The sequence below is a fragment of the Chelmon rostratus genome, chromosome 14 (assembly GCF_017976325.1).
Source record: "Chelmon rostratus isolate fCheRos1 chromosome 14, fCheRos1.pri, whole genome shotgun sequence".
In the NCBI taxonomy this organism is placed as follows: Eukaryota; Metazoa; Chordata; class Actinopteri; order Chaetodontiformes; family Chaetodontidae; genus Chelmon; species Chelmon rostratus.
The window spans coordinates 21,474,680-21,493,539 of NC_055671.1; the positions used below are offsets into that span (position 1 = coordinate 21,474,680).

General features: G+C 41.9%; 1 protein-coding gene across 1 annotated transcript in view; it reads right to left on the minus strand.

Moving 5' to 3' along the window:
* Positions 1 to 18,860, minus strand: part of sgcd (sarcoglycan, delta (dystrophin-associated glycoprotein)) — a 140,237-nt gene that overhangs the window by 54,217 nt on the left and 67,160 nt on the right. Inside the window, exons 4-5 of the mRNA XM_041952956.1 lie at positions 15,838 to 15,925; positions 11,588 to 11,707 (exon numbers count right to left, since the gene is read on the minus strand). Of these exons, the coding sequence (XP_041808890.1) occupies positions 11,588 to 11,707; positions 15,838 to 15,925 (208 nt within the window). The remainder of the gene's footprint in view (positions 1 to 11,587; positions 11,708 to 15,837; positions 15,926 to 18,860) is intronic.

An 18,860-nucleotide genomic window follows, 5' to 3' on the forward strand; every position in this document is an offset into this window, starting at 1 on the left:
TAGTCTCGTCCATCTGCCATCTGAAACGCTGACTCTGATCCCACATGCATGAGATCATCCACAGACCAGTCTCTGAAGGACCAGAGGGGGAGATGCAGATGTTGCCGAGTTGAGCTGCTGGAAGGATGTCCTGGACTATAGGCAGGGTTGGACTGAATTTTGTTTCAATATAGAAGTTAACAGCAGAGTAGCAGCTACCCTGAATTTTAGTCTCTTTTAAGGGTTAAAATTCGATGAACTGGATCCTTCACTTCCCAGCCTCAAAATCATCAGTGAGTGAGTGGTGCTACTCATGACAAGGAAACTAATGTGCAAAACATAAAAATGTTCACCGCATCAATCGTTTAGAAAGTCCCAACACTAACTCTGACCTCTGTTACTATGGGTTTAGTATGAAGTCAGTTTCGCTGACCGCTTCTTCAAAAAACTCCAGACTATAAGATGAGAGACAGCTGGGTTCAAGAAAACTGGAATATGAGAGAAGGGTCATTACGTTTGAGTTCTCTGCTCGGTGCCAGCCTTTGGTGCCAGTTCTATTGACGCTTATGGGAGAAGAATACTAAAACCACACATATCCCCATGGTGTGACCTTTGATGAAGAAACATCTCTACCAAATGAAAGACCCCCCTTCATCGAATACTGACTGATTTTTCCAAATGTGCACATTCATTTATTTGCCGTTGGTCTCCAAAGAGTATCCATTTCTGTCCATTACTATTTAATCCGCTGATTAAAGGTATACTTTACAAGGCACATGGCGAGCCAAATTAAAATGCTCAGCATGGGATATAAAAAGGGCTGCAAATGAATGAATGCCTTGAAAATATTCTGCTTAGAACAAATTAATGTTGTCAGCAAAGTCTGTCTTTTCAGTGCTTCTCTCTGTCTTTTATTTTGATTGGAGGCTGTTTATGATAATCAGCAGGGCTAATACTAGCTAGTGTTGAATGAAATGTTTAGACCTCGTCTGATTATTAATTGTGCATTGGTGGGCCATAAACTAACCCTGAGCTATAAAACGAACAAAAAAAAAAAAAAAAAACTCATACATTTTAAAGCTATCTGGGCTGTAATCTCTTTTTTCTGGTGCCCTGCTGGGGCTAATTTACCTGCGCCATATCAGAAACTGCAGATTGCGTTATATAACATTAGCTAACAGGTTCTTAATTTGGTTAGGGTATTAACTCAGGTTAGTTAACTCACTAACATTAGTCTTTACGTATGCATGGGAAGCTCCAGTCCATTACAAATCTAGCATAACATTAATATCCCCTGCATGCAAATTGAAAACACATGAAACATTAACTGAACAGCAAGAAAATGCCTCCATCACGATGATGATGACCTGTGAAACTGAAAGGGGGTGATGAAGGAGCGGTCCACCCATTACTAATGCACTAACTAAACAAAGAGCTTTCAAGTGTGGCACCAATGCGTGTTCAAGTGCTGCACGGTGACATAACGACCCATAATGTGCACAGTGCAGTTTACTGATGAAACCAAAAATCAGTCACATGACAGTTTTCTAACACTGTCTTTTGTTTTTCAGTAGCTATTTAATGGTATAATGTGTTTTTAGTGAACTCTAACTTTAAAAATTTGAAGTCACCGAGAAATATACAAGTGGAAAATGTTTTTTCTTGCAAATGTGGTGTTTTAATAGAGTGAATCTTTATTTTCAGAGCTTCATCAGCTAAGAGAGAAGAGCTGTAGTAGACAGAGCTTGCATGCTTTGAATGGCTGCCCGTTGGGATTACATGTCTAGACGAGCGAGATGAAATAAAACAATTCAAAGTGCAAAATAACAGGGATGATTGCTTATTGATGCTCATCTCTCGACAACTGATGGACAACGAGGAAGGCTTCAGAGGAAACAACTGTCCTTTAAACTCCACAAAACATTTTAGGTCTCATCTGGAATGAAACATGAAGCTTGGAAGTTTTCTCTAAATTACTCTTCCATGAATTATTTTGATCTCTTGATGTGCAAACGTGCTGCCGCCAAACGTGTTTCGAGCTTGTAAATGTGGCCAAATCCAAGCATGGATCTATCATTGATTATGATTTGCACCAAAGAGCTGCCTGACTCTGATCTCAGTCTACCAGAGATGATGAAGTCTCTGCAGTGAAAGCCTACGTATTTGAAAGTAGACAAGAAAGAAAAATGGAAATCTTTTCCTTTCACAATGCTTTCCTGTAATCATTCAGCCATTCTTGATTTGCCTCTGCAGAATATGAAAGAGGCCGAGTGCCATAATGTGGAGTGGTAATTACGCAGTGAGTGCATCAAAGCAGACCGGCTGCTGATAACACGTCTCCTACGGAAGAAGGAGGTGTTGAACGCTCTCTTCCAATTACCTTCCTCTCTCCTCACCTTTCTTTTCCTCTCCTCTCTGCTCACTTCCTCCCCCTACAGTCTGCAGTGAACAATTATCAAGGGCTGAATTCATTTTGAATGAGCACCGACAGAGACTCATTGGGACGTAATTGAAGGTAATGAAAGGAGTTTAATTACAATTACAGAGAAAAAAAAAACATCGTCAGGTAATGTCATTATTTTGTGGGTCCTTTGGAAACTTGTTTTTGAGAATCGCAGTCGGCATTATGATGGAGGCAAGGTGAGGTATGTGTGTGTGTTTCCATGTGGGTAATGAAAGATAAATGAAATGCGAGGATGAAACATACACAAAACACTACGAGGTGGAAAATGCTTCCCAAACAGAGAGGCATTTCACGAGCTCACATCCACAGAAGCGTTTCACTTTGTGTCTTTGCTTCGTGAACACATTTACCTTCAACTTTGACAACCCTGCTTTAATTCCCAACTCAGGCCAATTAGTTTCTTACCTAAAGGTTTGTAATTCAATGGGGTAAATCAACCGTGTCTTTGGATTACATTCATCTACAACTCATTTGCCCCGACTAATACATTTTGTGGGAAACAATGTTCACGTTGAACTTTTCTGCAAAACTTTCATGTTCACATCTGGCAACTTAAGAATGATTAACACTTATTTTGGCTCTGTCAAAGCACAGCTAGTGGTGAAAGAACGATTGTAGTTTGTTAAACTGCAGTCCAGGTTTAAAGAGGTCATGGGACACAAACAGCAGTCTACAGGTGAAAGTCCTGTGTTTGTTCGACAAATTGCGCCACCCCGCCTCCTCCGAATGTGGACTGTGTTGCTCTTTTACGCAGCCTGGTCTCATCGCCAAAGCATCAAATAGCGCTGCTTTGTCACGCCTCTCTGCACCTCATTCAGATGCAGAAGGCACCCTTTAGCATCTATTAGATATTCAGAGCACTGTAATGAGGTATAAAGAGTAAGAATGTCCGCAATTTGGCAAAAGTGGATTGGATGGATGGGTGAAACAAACACAGGACACTCACTCATCGGGGATTTATGTCCCCTGAGAGTCCACATAGAAAACCAACTTTTCCCATATCTGAATAGTTTGGATGCCTAAACCTTTATTTATGTCCAATAGGAGGCAATGTGTCCTTTTACGTAGAGAAATAATTGTAGTTTATGTGTCTGTTGTCTGACAGCATACACATAACTGCAGGTTTGTGGCAGCATCAGCAGTGCTGTGTGACTGGCTGCACAAACAGTCAAAATGAGCCGTCAGAAAAAGCTGAAATACTTCTGCTGCACAGCACCCAACTTTGTCTGAGCAGGTGTTTTTGTAAAAGCTGAAATTTCCCTTGTTGACGCTACAGTGTGAGACCGGCATTTTCAGATTTTTCCATGTTTAAAACCAGCATCGTCAAAATAACGTGTCAACTTAGGTCAGTTAATTAGAAAAATAACATGCTAAAAAAGCTGACACAGGTTAGTGGAGATCTGTGATGTCGCCTGACCCCAAACATCACTGAACAAACAACTGCAAACAAAGCAAATGACAAATCATGGCCCAGTGAACGGAACATTTCCATGATAAAAACACCAAAATGGAACCGCTGATAATCCGCAATTTGCTTTTTCTACAGAAAGGAATTTTCGCACCATTGGATTATTTCAAGCCTGAAATATCACCTCAACACAAAGCAGCGAGCTCGGAGGTCAGACCTAGCACGGCCCCTGACTCTACCATGAGCCACCAGCCCTGTTAAGTCACACCTGAACCGCACCACCTTGATTTAGATTAATGAATCACACAGCAGACATTAATCAGATCTTATCTCAATCACTTGACAGCCCTATTGAAATCTATTTTTTGTATACCATGAAAATAGCCACACATATTTGAAGGCAGGATATGAAAAAAAGAGAGGAAAAGAAACACATGAACACACGCAGCCAGTAAGTAACCATATTATCCTTGTTATGCTCATTAAAGAAATGTTGTGTACGTCACCAACTTCCTTCAGAGATGTTAACACGACTCTGATCCTGAGCTCCAAGGTGACTCCTGTATTTCTTCCTCTGGGCTCTCTGCCTGTAAAAGTTTAAATACCTCTGGCCTCGACCACTCGTCGCTATAAGCTGTACACTGTATTTATCAGTACAGTCGGCTGCTCTGCAGTTTCCTCCGTGGCTCTGAGGGGGGAAACGGCACGAACGGCATCGCATGAGTGAGCAGTGCTTATTTTGGAACTGGAGTTTGATTCGAGGCGGTCTGAGCGGGTGCAGCTCGCAGGAAAATATGTTGAGGGAATATCAGCTGACCCAGTGACTTACAAACCTCAGCTACTGTCAGGCCGGGACTTGAATGAGGACTCAGGTGCAGAGTTAAAGTATCGCAGATTTTATTCCACAAAAAAACCAATGACCTCTTCGCCAGACGTGAAAACAATGGCTATGAAATTATTCTATATCTCTGTCTCACTAGACAAGCTATAGCGGTCAACACACCAAAGGAAACAATAACTTTAAATAACACAAAACGCTCAGATATGAGGAAGCAAGGCTATAAAACTTAGATAACAGAAATCGCTCCAGAAGGAGGAAAAATAACAAGGCTATCAAAATTACCGAAATGAACCAACAAAAGAAATTCACTATAAAGATATCAAAATAAACTTCGCTCCTAAAAGACGGAGGAATATTAATATTAATCTCAGAGTATAAACAAAAAAGAAAACGCTCACAAGGAGGATAATAAATTGGCTACGAAATATTTACAGAACAAGACTACGAAAAACAAAAAACACTCACAAGGAGGACTACGATTCAGAAAAGAAAATAACAAAGGAACACAAAAAAACAGAACTAGACTATGAAATTTTAACAAAAAAGAAAAAGCTCACAGAGAGGATCAAAGGCTTACTATGAATATCGATCTGTGGCTGTGGAGCTATGACGGACACGGGTGAAACGACCTTAGGACAAAAATACACTGGCACAAGACAAGGGAGACGCAGGCTATTTAAACACATGGAGGGTAATAGGCAACAGGTGGAGACAATAGGTAATCAGGCTGACGCTCGGAGACATATGAGGGAGGGCAAATGCTCTGAAACGAGAGGAGAGTTAGGCTTTCAAAATAAAACAGGAAATGACAAGACAAAAAACCCAAGACGAGACAAACCTCACCATGGTGTGACAGCTACAGTGCCCGGCTGCTGCCCTTCAGATTTACACTCACTCACTCAGTGAGAATTTTTGGATACTGTTCCTTATAAAAGATTTTATTTTTTTAGTGAAATTGCCTCTGAATGGACAGGTTCAAAAAGTATTTACTCGTATTTTTTTCAGGTTTTAACTTCTTATTACTTCCAGCTATTCTCTTGAGTTTCCTGATGGACTGGTTTCCATTTGTTCTCAAGTCTTTTTTTTGCGTTTAAGATTATGCAGCCAAAATTATGGTTGTCTAGAAATGCAGTTGTGATTACAGACTAATATAAAAAGTTGAATCATTATTATTGCATTACTTCAAAATAATAATTTAACTCTGAGGACAATTACGATGCAGCGACTACCAAGCAAGCTTAATGGCACCCAATCACATCTGAATATAGAGTCGTGAAATTGGACCTGATACAAGAAATTAGTTCCAGCATGCAAAAAGTCCTGGTATGTATTATTATTATTATTATTATTATTATTATTTTAAGCTAATGCCCATAAACAATGTTGTTTAAAAATGAGACTAAATTGAATTGAATTGAATCTGCTGCCGAAGCGGGCTGAAACAAACCATAAAAAGTATTTTAGCTACAGTATGATTTGACCCAGCCCATCATCATATTCCCGTGTTTGTGCTCTCATTTACTGTCTGTGTGCTGGGAGCCAGTCAGTGTGTCTGACTGGACTGTAAATAGCTGTAATGAAGCCAATGATAGCAGTATCATGGATTTCCAATGACCTCAGTTGGACCAATTAAAGTCATATGCAGGGTATAATTATTTATTTTATTGGAAGAGGAGGAAGGATGGGCTTTCTAATGACATGTGGCAGCTTTATAAGCCTCTACAGCCTTCATACGTCAAAGGGACGAGAGATCAGACAGCAGCTCTTCCTCAGGTCTGATCTGCACTCGTCTGTTGGACAGACAGGATCACATGCACAGATAAACGCTGGCTGTGAATGCATGCACATAGCATGCAGCTGAACACGTATTACACTTAAATCTTTGGAGCCTTGCAGCAAAATCTGTGTACTTTAAGAGCCAATGTGCCATAATACCCATATACTTACACAGCAAACTAAGACTGTGTCAGTGTCCTACAGAATGACCCACCACACTTCCAAAATCAGTTCATATGAGGTGAATCTAAAACGTGAAAGACGGTAGTCATGATGAAAAGATATAAACTTTGACTGTTGGTTGCAGCCAGGGTGCAAAGTGCCGTCTCCAGCGTCAAAAACACCTTCTCGAACATCCTCTCTAAGAGGTTTTATGGTGCTACAACAACAAGCTATTTGCCACGTTGCCTCTGAGAGACAACAGTCATTATTCACACACAGCCACAGGGGATCGCTTGTCTGGAAAATGTGATGCAGACAGCATTCAAGTGCATTCACACAGAATTTTACTAACACTCAGAAATGTGGATGGTAATGTTAGTAAAAAGTTGCATTTATATTTTTCATATTGTGATAGCTATAATTCAAATTATAATGTACATTTGCAATGTCCAACATATTTGAATTAATGTAGCCTCTTATTTAGGGCTAAGTATCAAACCACCACTAATAACCTTGGTAACCTTTGAATATGGAAACATAAAAGTGGCACAACGATTTGGTGAGATGCTTGATTTTTTAGGTGTCCTTTCATCAAATACTTCCTGATTTTATTTACAGACTTTATTTTACTGTACACGAGACTAAATTCTTGTGTGTTATCAAGGCAAATGAAATAATTTGAGGATTCTGGCTTATTTTGTAAACTATAAAAAAGGATCCTTGTGGATTCGGTGCTGAGGTTCATGTATCCTCTTGGCAGCGGTATTGGAAATCTTCAAAGACCTGCAGCAGCTATTTAAAAATGGAGGTACAGAGATGAAGACACATGCAGAAAGACTTTAATAAAACAATCATGAATACACACTCAGGTGCCGCACACAGAAACTTTTAGTACAACAGAAGCCTTTTGGGAAATCAAGGGGACATCTCTGCCTGCTGAGGCAGCGGTTGCCAAGGTGTTTGATTAGCCTCGTAGCCCTGAGCGGCCTCATCAAACGGCTGTGGCGATAAATGGAGTAACTGGCAAATTGTTGGCGCTCTCTCCCTCTGTGTTTCTGCTCCGACTCTCTCCCTACACCTTCTCCCAGCGGCTTTTTCTAGCCTTGTCACCACAAGTGACTGAAGTGCTATGAAAGTCAATGCAGACTTTTTTTTTCTTCCACCTTTGTCTTTCTGGTTCCAGAGGACACAACCCGTGTGCATGATTTGTGTGATTGGCTCTTGGACTGCATGAATTAAAAGAAGAGTTAGAACAGACAAACCTGCAGCCATTGTAAGAGTCAGTGGGATCCAACGGCTGAACATATCATGACAAAGTCTGCTTTGTACTGCTATGTCATAATCTGAGTCCCAATTCAACAGAGGACAAAACCTGACTGACATTTGGTACATTTTCTTTCTCTCAACAAGTGTGGCATCTCTTTCCTACTAACAGTCAACACTGGTATCTTTGAACCATGACCACGATCGTTCCATAACCTCAGCAGCCATTATTTTAACCACGACAATAACGGTCCTCTAACCATGAAGCCATGGCCTTTTCCTAATCTTAAATTATTAATTTATGTGTGTATGATATTCATGATTCCCTGCTCTTTCATCTAATGTCAGGTCAAAATATCCCCATGACAATCACTTTGTCCCATGACAAGTTATGTCAAAAGCTACTGACCAGATGTCCGTTAAATTTGCTGTCCATGACCCCCCAGCGCACGGATCACTGTGACTTCGGTGATGTCCAGACCTTTCTGTTAGCACCCAAATCAGGATAAACTTTACAGCATTAGCTCCACCACTTATAAGGTTTTATATATATTTTGTGAAAGTCAGGATTTAATGTACAAACGCTCCCCACAGGACATTCTGAGCTTCGCTTCAGTGCCCCCTCAGATAAAGTAGCAGCTTTAATATGTTATAGTCACGAGGCCATGAAATTTGCTTACACGTTCAAGGCTTTGAGGAGAAAACCCTATTAATTATAAAGACCCCATGGCCTCCAGAGCCTCCTTCAGGACAAACCTCATAGCTTTAGCCCTAGAGCTCCGAGAACAGGTGCCAACAATAATTAATTAAAATAAAAAAATCGGTTGTCTGTGTATCAACACTGTGTTGAAAGTTCTCCTCTGCTTCCCCTTTTCTGCTCACACTCACCAAAGAATCTTCCAAACACTCATGTTGTTGCAGATCTTTTCCAGTTTCAAGTTGGAAATCAAAGAGACCCCACACAGCATGTGTGAACGTCAAGCAACAGCGATCACAGCGGTGGGTTCGGTAAACATAAGCTTGTTGTGTTTACTGATGTCAGGATTTGCGGATATTAAAGCTTGATGCTGAGTTTAAATAGGCAGCGACGGGTGAACGTTCTTGTAGCTTCGACTTTGAAATAAACGCCGCGTCAAAAACAACTCCTTTCTATTAAACAACTCACAATGCTACCTGTCCTTCCTCGTCCCTCCCCGCCCGCTGTCTCCACCCTCCATCTGTGTCTCCCTCTGTTAAGAGGAGCACTTTGCTGAGGTGGCTGACAGTAATGAACTCTGACTCAGTGAGGCTGGAAAGGATGTAAATGAATGTAGATGAGGATGAAGAGTAATTGCTCACACAGAGGGCTCTGAAAGGTGTGTGTCAAAGAGAGAGAAAGTCAGAGGGAGAGGGGGGGGAGCACACCCATGGGAGCTCTTAAGTGCGGCCCAGTCAAGAGGGAAAAACTTCAAATATCTGTTTATCTATTAATGAGACTGAACGGATGAATTGATGAACGGGTGGGCGGACGGATGAGTGATGGTGAATGATGGCAGATGGACGCATAATGGTGAATGATGTTAGAGAGGAAGCGGGAACGGGAGAAAGAAAAGATGTTTTTAAGCAGGAGGTAGGAAAGGAAGAAATGAAGGGAAAGGATGCAAGAAAATAAAAAAAAACGAAAAAAGGAGATGAACCGGGATTCAAAGACATCACATCTCCAGAAAACATGTGTGTCTACCGTGCAGATTCTGTATTTTGTTAATGTTAATGATGCTCACTACAAGTTATTTTAGTTCAAGCCTAATTAAACAACAATTTAATAACATTAAATGCAGACGAATTAAAATATATTTCAAGCACGTTGTTTCCAGTATAACTTTCTTATGGTAGCCAACGTCTCTTACTGCAACAGTATTTACTTTCACTCATTCTGCTGTCTGAAATCCATTACATATGTCCATGAATAGATGCAGACACAATAAAATGAACTGAAATTTTGCATCTAAATTTATTTTAGGAATGACATCATCTTGTAGCTTCTACTTAAATAATTTCTGTAAACATGAAGTAATACAACTGTCTAAACAGCAGCATCAACTTCTTTTCATTGAATTTAAAGGCGAAGTATTTCTCCATAGGCCTTATAGAGGCACTGAGGTGCTGCACCTGGATAAGTTAATTGACGCGCTGCTGTTACCGTGTCTGATGAATGATAATCCGTCAAAGTCAAACTCGCCGTTTGGAGACTTCGTCCATTTATTTCCAATACAAAATGTGTCAATGACCATAAACTCAAAACAGGTTTCCTCCACTTTCCATACCTCCACACGTGTAACACCATTTGCTTCCTATCTGCATCAGCGGTCAAAACTGTTTGTCTTCCGGGTGAAACACCTGACCTCAAAGGTTCTGAGACACGATCCCAATACACCATATTTTACACATAAATAAATTCACATTCTGCTCCTACAGGCCTTGTTGAGTCTTTTTGGAGTAAAGCTACTGTCTTCACTTTACAAACATCACATCACAGGCAATCATGTCCATCCACTCTTCAAAGAGGGAACCAAGGTGTCTAATCTTTATTCTTTAATGGATCCCCATTAGCTTCCACAATGTGGTCCTCCCTGGTGTTGTCAACACCCAGCAACAGTGTCCTCACGATATAAACCTCTGAGATGCCAACCATGTCAGCCTCTCCGCTTCCCAAGCCAAAAATACTACCTCAAAAAGAGTTTTGCATCTCTACTCAGGCCAGTTTAGAAAAGGGAAGTCAGCATTAAGCTTAAGTCAGTCGCTTCCTGTGGGCGGATTATATTTCCCATCAAACCTTGCTGTGAATCTACAGGATGTTCTTCTCTATTGCCACTGTCATTGTATGCAGATGCTTTGTTCATGCTTGCATTCATGTTTTGGGAACTAATTTTGCCTTCACCATCCTCAGCTTCATCCCTCTGCTCTCACAGGAAATCACCTGTCGCAGCGGAGTCGGCGAGAGGCCGACCGGCCGCTGCCGCCGCCGCCAGAACAGCTCCGTCACGTCTTACCTCCTGTCATGAGCATAAAACTCATTTGTGTAAGGGCTACATGACACCCTCTCCCCCCTGAGTCCTGTTGACAAATACGAGCTCTCCACCATCAGTCTCTTCACCGAGCTTTTTATATCTACGGAAAAAAAGCTTCCTCATCCTCTCTTGCTAGTTGTCATCTTACTCCTCTCAGACACGAGTACCAACAGCACTGATCTGAGCCCTGCTCTCCTCTCTACTGACTGCTTATGATGCTAATATAAGCATTACATTATTCTACTTTGCATTTATTGTATGTCAGCTTGACACATAACGCGAGCTCAGTTACAGAGTGTAGTGTGTGTGTGTGTGTGTGTGTGTGTGTGTGTGTGTGTGTGTGTGTGTGGTATGTATGTTTCCAGTTGGTTTAATGAACAAATCTGAGTCATAGTCAAATTATATTTCCACTCCGACAAAGATTAAGGTGCAGCTTTCACATCCTTAAAAAGGCAAGTTTTTCTAGAAGTAGGAAGTAGCTTCAACTTCTTGGTGCCGATAACAAAACCAGCTACAACAAAACAAGATCCAAAGTCACAGCAACAAATATCTGGAGAGGCAAATGTCCTCTGTTGGAACAGCACCAACAACAGTACTAGGTGGTCGTTCTGGTGTCACACTCTGGATCCTGACAGCCGGTCACTCACCCATCACTCGGAGCCTCTCGGCGCCCACCACCACCTCCTGCTCGTCGGCGGAGAAGAGCAGCTTCCCGGAGGTGGATTTGACTTCAAACATCTTGCCTCGTGCTTTAAATCCACTGGATCCTAAACCGCACACACACAAAGAGACAAAACATCAAAGACTGGAGCTGATTTCTGCCTGAACTACCTCAGTATTTGAACATCTGAAGTGCGTCCAAGCAGGAGACGTTCAAGGCGTCCTGCAGGACATGCTAACTTGATCACTATGTTGGAGCCAAAACCAAAATCGTACTGTTTAGGAATTCTGTTTTCATTCACGAGACTGCTGAATATTAAACAACCACAACTTCACACAGGCAGGACATCAGATGAGATGCTGTGTTGTACAATAGTGCAGAGTTACATTATCATTTGTTCAGGAATACCACAAACTCTAAACTTCAAACTGTGTTGTATTATTGGGTTCTCAGTAATTGACCCCACTTTGTTATGGAACCAACAAAGGGAACTACATTCAGCAGAGTTCTTTTCAATTCTTGTTTTTCTATGCATATCCATCTGCTTTCATTGTCTTCTGAATCTAACCAAATCCATACGGGTCTGAACTGTTATGCAAGATAACAGTTTCAGAAATTGGGGAGATTTAAATCACCTTTTTCATATCAGCTCTACAGCATTATAAGTTTGATTCTTGAAGGTTTGTTATGCAATAAAGAGGATGTTACTGCCTTGTTTTGGACTTTACTTTTTTATTTTTTACTTGGACTTTAAAAGCAATGCAATGGGAAAAATACATGAATTTAGGTCATTTTTACTTAAGTAAAAGCACAGCAGTATTATCAGCACAATTTACTTAAAGTATCAAAAGTGAAAGTTCTTGTTATGAAGAATGGGCCCTGTCAGTAGTGTACTATTGGATTATTATCACTGATGCAGTAACAAAATGATATATTAATGTTCTTGCTGGTCAAGGTGAAGCTTATTATAACTATTCCATATACTGCCTGTTTAGTCTATGACGATGCATCATATTTCACAGTAAAATTCTAACATGAATTGTATGTAAATTCTTAATGTGAAAAGTAGCAAGCTAACTAAAGCTAACAGATATAAAAAAAATAGGCCTATAGAATGTAGTTGAGCACAAAGGCCAATATTTCCCCCTGAAATGAAAGAGCTGAAGTATAAAGTCACACAAAAATGGAGATACTTAATAAAGTACATCAAAATTGCACTTAGTATTCATAAGTACTGCTGTACTGTAAATGAGCAAATTAGTTCTAACTACAAAAACTGTTTAAAGAACCTGATGGTCATTTACATATTTAAAGAGAAAAGATAATTGGAAATAAGTATGTGCATCAGAAACCTTTAAAGAAAAGTAGGTGGGGTCATCCATTATAATATGTGTGTAAAAATGTATACGGCTGAAAGAAGTGAATTACCGCCACTTAACAATGTTTAAACTGTGAAACCATTTTATAAAACAACTGCAAATCTTCCTTTTTTTAGCCTTCATCCAACACTGTCACTGTCATGCTGTGTTTATTGTTGGAAATATAGTATTCACTGCAGAGAAACTGAGAAATATCTAAATGAATTCAGATTTAGAGACAATTATTTTTGGATTTTCTGTTATTATTATTTCTATTATGTTTTTATTTTTTATGTTTTTGTAATTTATTTGAACTTTTTGTTATTTTTGTTTGTATTTTGTTTGTATTTTTTGTAATTTTTTGGGTGAGGGGGTTGTTTGATAATGAGGGTAAATGGAAGGGGTTAGTGGACCAAATTTGTGTTCGGGAAATCTAGTTGGAAGGTCAGCTTGGAGGATGAGTAGGGTAGCAAATGGTCCCCCAGTTCATTTGAATAACTTGAGGAATCTTTTTCTCAGAGAGGGTTTTTCGGCTTTTTGTCCGCCCTTTTCATTAGCTCCTCCAGGTCGCCAATCATGTGCATCAGACCATCCAATGCTGCCTCCCGAGTCGTCACCTCCTCCTCCGTGATGTGTTGGATTTTCCTCATGGCCTTGAGGAAACGGGACGTCTCCTGACACTGCAGCTGTTGGCTCTCCAGCTCACTCTGTGTCTGGGCCTCAGCTTCAGTGGCCTTCCTCTCCTCAAGCTGAAGCTCCAGGTCCTTGATCTTCTTCTCCATGTTCCAGCCGCCTCATCCTGGAGAGCCTTGTTTGTTCAGAGCGTCTTCCTTAACCGCTCCACCTCAGCTGCTACAGCCTCATTCTCCCTCTTGAGCTCGGTGGTCTGCTCCGTCTCTGTGATGGCGAGCTCCTGATGCTGGGGTTCAGGGACGTGAACCGTGGCATGCTGGGGGGAATCCTCAACCCCATCACAGGCCTTGTCCTGTGTTCCCTGCAACTGCTGCTCCAGAGCTGCGACATCCTCCTCCTCCTCCTTGATGTTGATGTCGATCTCCTCCATGTCTCTGGTGCTGTGCTGCTGATGCAGATGCTGGGGCTCAGGGACGTGAATTGTAGCCTGCTTGGGGGAATCCTCAACCCCATCGCCGCCCTTGACCATGTCAACCTGCTGTGGTTTGGCAGGTGCACACTGGGGGGTTCTAGCAGCCTGCTGTGAAGCCCTTGAGGGTGTAGCACTCGTCTTCGGAGCACCTGCGGGTGTAGCACACTTTTGTGCTCCCTGTTGAAGCTCCCCCTCCCTGCCTCACCGGTCGTGGTCTTGACAGACTGCTGATGTTTCACAGTCTGTGGATAATATCGCCCAGATGTAGCAGCGTTGTTCTGTCTGCGGAGTGTGGCAACCATGTTATGTGTGTCCTTCCACTCAATGGTCTATTGACAGCTGGTTTAAAGCAGGATCTGCAGGTTTAGCTCTGACAAAACTACCTGCTTTAGAAACATCAGCGCCGTGAATGTTTGTGCACCTGCTTTGATTTCACCTCTTAAAACTACAGCCTTCAGTCATTAAAATGTCATGGCGTCCAAAAGTTGTTAGTCAATGCTTCTGAGTCTAGCCCATAAGAACCCACGGGGAAACAGGTGTCACACGTCCAAATTTTCCTAAAACATGAAATAATCCAAGTTCTCAACGCCCAATGTGACACATATGTAACATTTGAGATCTTGGACAGTAGGGGGTGGTGTTTTGAAAAAAATGTCAGAAATGTGTTGTATGTGGTCTATTTAGTCTGTCTTATGTCCCCCATAATTTTCCTAAAAGCATAAAATGGGTCCGGGTTCTTATCGGCTAGAAAAGCAGCAAAAACACTGATGAAAATAGAACAAAGAAGCAACAAACTTGGGACAAGTCTGTGATGAAGTGTTCAGAAAGGATTTCATCCAGATGTGACCCGCTGGTGAAAGAGTTTTCCACCACAACATACAGTAAGTGTAAAAAACACATTTCACTGAAAGTCTGCAGGAAACTTGAGAAAACACTCTGACTCAAGCTGCCAAAAGTGAGAATTGTGTCATGACAAACAACAAGTGGAAAATGTAGACAACTCCCTCCAACTCAAATTGCTTTGTCTCAGGCGGTGGCAGAAAACACCCGGCGTCGGGGGTGACTGATTGACGCGCGCGCAATTGATTCTGTCACTCTCCATCTGGGATGTGAAGTTCCTCCCCGTACACGAACCCCGCTTAGTCATCCAAGAGAAACATCCGAGCAGACTTCGTCTTCCTCCTCTTCAGACCCAGAAGGCAAATGTCAGCGCACTTTTTAATGTGAGAGACACTTTCCCGCGCATGTTTACACAAAGTGATTTCCATTCACAGAACACTGCCAACTCTATTAGAGTGTGACAGGCAGAGAATGGGTGAATGTAAAGAAGAACGTGCGATCACAGAGATATGGTGGAGCGACTGACGCCTCTGCTGGCGCCATTAAGGGGAAGAGAGGAAGAATTTACGATGTGCTAATGTTAAATCCTAGAAATGAGGCAATGACTCCTGACAGTTAGAGCTGGGATTGAAAGTCTGGATCCCCAAAGGGTCCCACAGATATGGAATAACTGTATATTAGAATAACAGAATAACATGCTACAACCAATAGAGCATCTTAAAATGCATGAAAAATGTAAAATTTGCCCGAGGAAAACTCACTTCACTGACTGGTGGAAAGCATGAAAATTCGACATGTCGTGTGTCTGTTGCAGCTGATGTCGTCAGTGTTTGAGGTTTGATGTTTTTTTTGAAAAATGAACATGCATCATATCAAAAGAAAACATCAACAGAGTACATGAAAGCAGTGTGTGTTTCTCCTGCTGCCTCTTACCTGTTACAAGCTGTGTGAGCAGCTGGTTGTTGCTGTTGACGATGTTGACCGACACGTTTCTGGAGGACTGCAGGAACAGCGGGCGGCCCTGCGAGGAGATGGACAAGGTTATTTGTTTCGTTGGTGGTGCCGTGGTTTGTCAAGGGACAAAAAAAAGATCACCTGCTGGTGACAAGTGCAGTCAGTTTTATTTATATAGCATAACATCAGCATTTTTAGCACTGTCACTGCACCGCTGTGCTTACATACGGCCTCACAGAGCTGCTACACCTTTAGCCTCGGTTGCTACGTCCTGTGTTTCCTTGAGACGGATCACCTGACTGCATGCACCTGTGCAGACTTTGAGTCTTGCCTTATATAAGCTGAGCCAGCTGTAATGCTAAAACAGTACAATAGCACATCCACACACAGAAACCTGCATATAAAAAAACAGTACTTCACATTTACACACACACGCCAGAGCTGTCCGAGCGCAGACTTCAGCCTCCTGCTCCGTTTTATAACTTCCATTTCCCAGAGTGCTCTGCACCTCTGTAATGCTGATCACGTCGGACACTCTGCTCTTTCTGTGCCCGACTAATCTTCATGCCTCAGTCAACTTCTTAATTAGAGATAACGGCCTGACCATTGTGCTGCACTCGCAGCCGCAGAGGGGATATGCCTTGTGTGTATATTACTGATAACATTATGGCTCTCGCCAAACTTATTGAAGTTCTCACAGTAAATACACCAAATGCATGATATGCAAGCAAGAAGTTATTACAATAACAATGCGGTGTGAACTGACTGTAAAACTAACAAGAAGTTTGAAATAGTCGATAAACAGAAGGCATTGCAGTGCTCATAATTATATTAATATTTACTGTGTGGTTATTTGAGCGTGTCAGGTTTGACAAGTGCACTTTGTCTTTCAAGGTGGTCAGGCTGAGGTGTGCATGTGTAAGAAAAGCTTTTTAGTTTTGCCTACATCTACCGTCCATCTGTCTCACACCACTGCACAAACACACAGAGCCTAGCTTTGAGAAGTGCTCGTGAGTAAACAGTTGCTAAAAGCCACCCAGCTGGGATCCAAGCAAAACTTCCTTAAAACAGCGACTGTGGTGGGATTGAAAAGCTGCCCGAACACACAACACGAGAATGAAAGAGAAGAACTGACCGTGTTTGGACTGAGGCTCTGACAGCTGAGGGCAGTGACAGCTAACAAGTGAGAAGTGATTCCTCAGCACATTAACACGCCGCCACCAACCAAGAAACACACTTCTCACTTGGAAGTCATTATGACACACAGCAATGAAAACATCAAAAAGCCACGTTTGGGTTGACTTGAGCCTCGTGAATTCTGTGAAGTTTACATTGTTGCACTACTGGAAGTATCATCTACTCGTACGATTTGTATGTGTTCTCGTCTCACCTGTCCGTCCAATCTCAAAGCACCTTTTGGTTTGGACTTTTCTCTCACAATTGTCAACCTTTGCCTGCTACAGCCAAAAATCACGTTGTGTGTAGAGGCCTTTAGTCCAAAGCAGCGTGCCGAGGAGTCGCTGCTCACTTGTTAGCTCTCATGACCTGCAGTTGTGCTGATGTCAATAACAGAGGAAAGATGCAGAATGTGACAAAATGCATCTGGTCTGTCAGCAGTGCAGTTCGCAGGGAGCAGAAACGGGCGCCTTCACAAGGACCAATATCGGTCAGTCCATTCATTCACCTCAACTGGCACCTTTCAATGACAACTAGCAGTGATTCTACTCCGACCCCCCAAACTCTGGCAGGAAGCAAAAGCTCTGGCAGGAAGCAAAACTTGGGACATGTTGACTTCATCGACATTTAAGTGAAACAATCTTTCCCTAATCTCTGGACTCCAACCCTGGCTCTTCACAATTAAAGTGCTGCACTTCAAACATCCACCTGATGACAAATACAGTGAAAAGGGATATAAAGGCATATAAAAAAATGTATATAAAATGTTTTTTTCTTCAGCACCACACCCACGGAGTACAGCGAGCTATGTCTCATAGCAGCCAGCTTGTCGTTCCATCTCTCTGCACAGTTCCCCCCCCCCCGCCACAGTCCCTTAAAATGCCTCAGAGATGCTACTGCAGGAGTCCTCTGGGGCTGTCTGCGTACAGTACATGTGTTAAGTTTGTTGTTGTGTGGTGCCTCTGATCCACTCGGTCTCCCTCTTTTCTTCGTTACTAATGCAACAGACCATATTACTCCCAGCAGGGTGCCTTTCACACAGAGACATATAAGCTGGGAGGGAGAAAAAGATAGGAGTAAGGCGAAAACATTTCTTGGAGGCAGAGCTGCTCCAAAGGCTATGAAAAAGTCACTGGTTGAATTAGACCTCAGTAAAATGAGCCAAAGGACCAATTTTAGGGAGCAACACACTGGCTCTTTGAGCAATTCAGCCTAGTCTTGTCAAAATAAATCTACAGTTTAGTAGGCTGACTTTTTGTTGAAGCATGCACAGGTATTATAGCAGGATGGATGTCGGCATGCAGGCGGCAGGTGGTTAGATGATTATTCAATGAACAGATTGCTCACTTATTCAAAAAAAAAAAATTGCTACTACGGGATTGTCACATGTGAGGATTTTGTCCATTTAATGTCACTGTAAACTGTTTTTTCAGACCTGAACACGCCATCCAAAGTTAAAACAATCATGACTCGCATCAAGTTCATAAGGAATACATGTGCACACCAAAAATGCATTTTTAGACCACTTGGGGGCTGCAGAAACACATCTATCATCTTTTAAGTTGATATGGCACACGCGTTAGCAAGCTCGTTTATTAAGCAGACATAGCATTAGCAACATTAGCTTTGAGCCAAGTCCAATATTCATCATGCATTTTAGCTCTGCTTTGGTCTCTTATTGAGGAAATATCTGACTGTTTAGTAGCTAAATGCTTCCCTTTGCTCACTGACTAGCTGCCAACTTTGTTCATATAGAAATATTGATAAGAGCAATCTTAAGGGACGTGGCTGATCTGTATCATTTTATGCTGTATAAGTTAATCTAC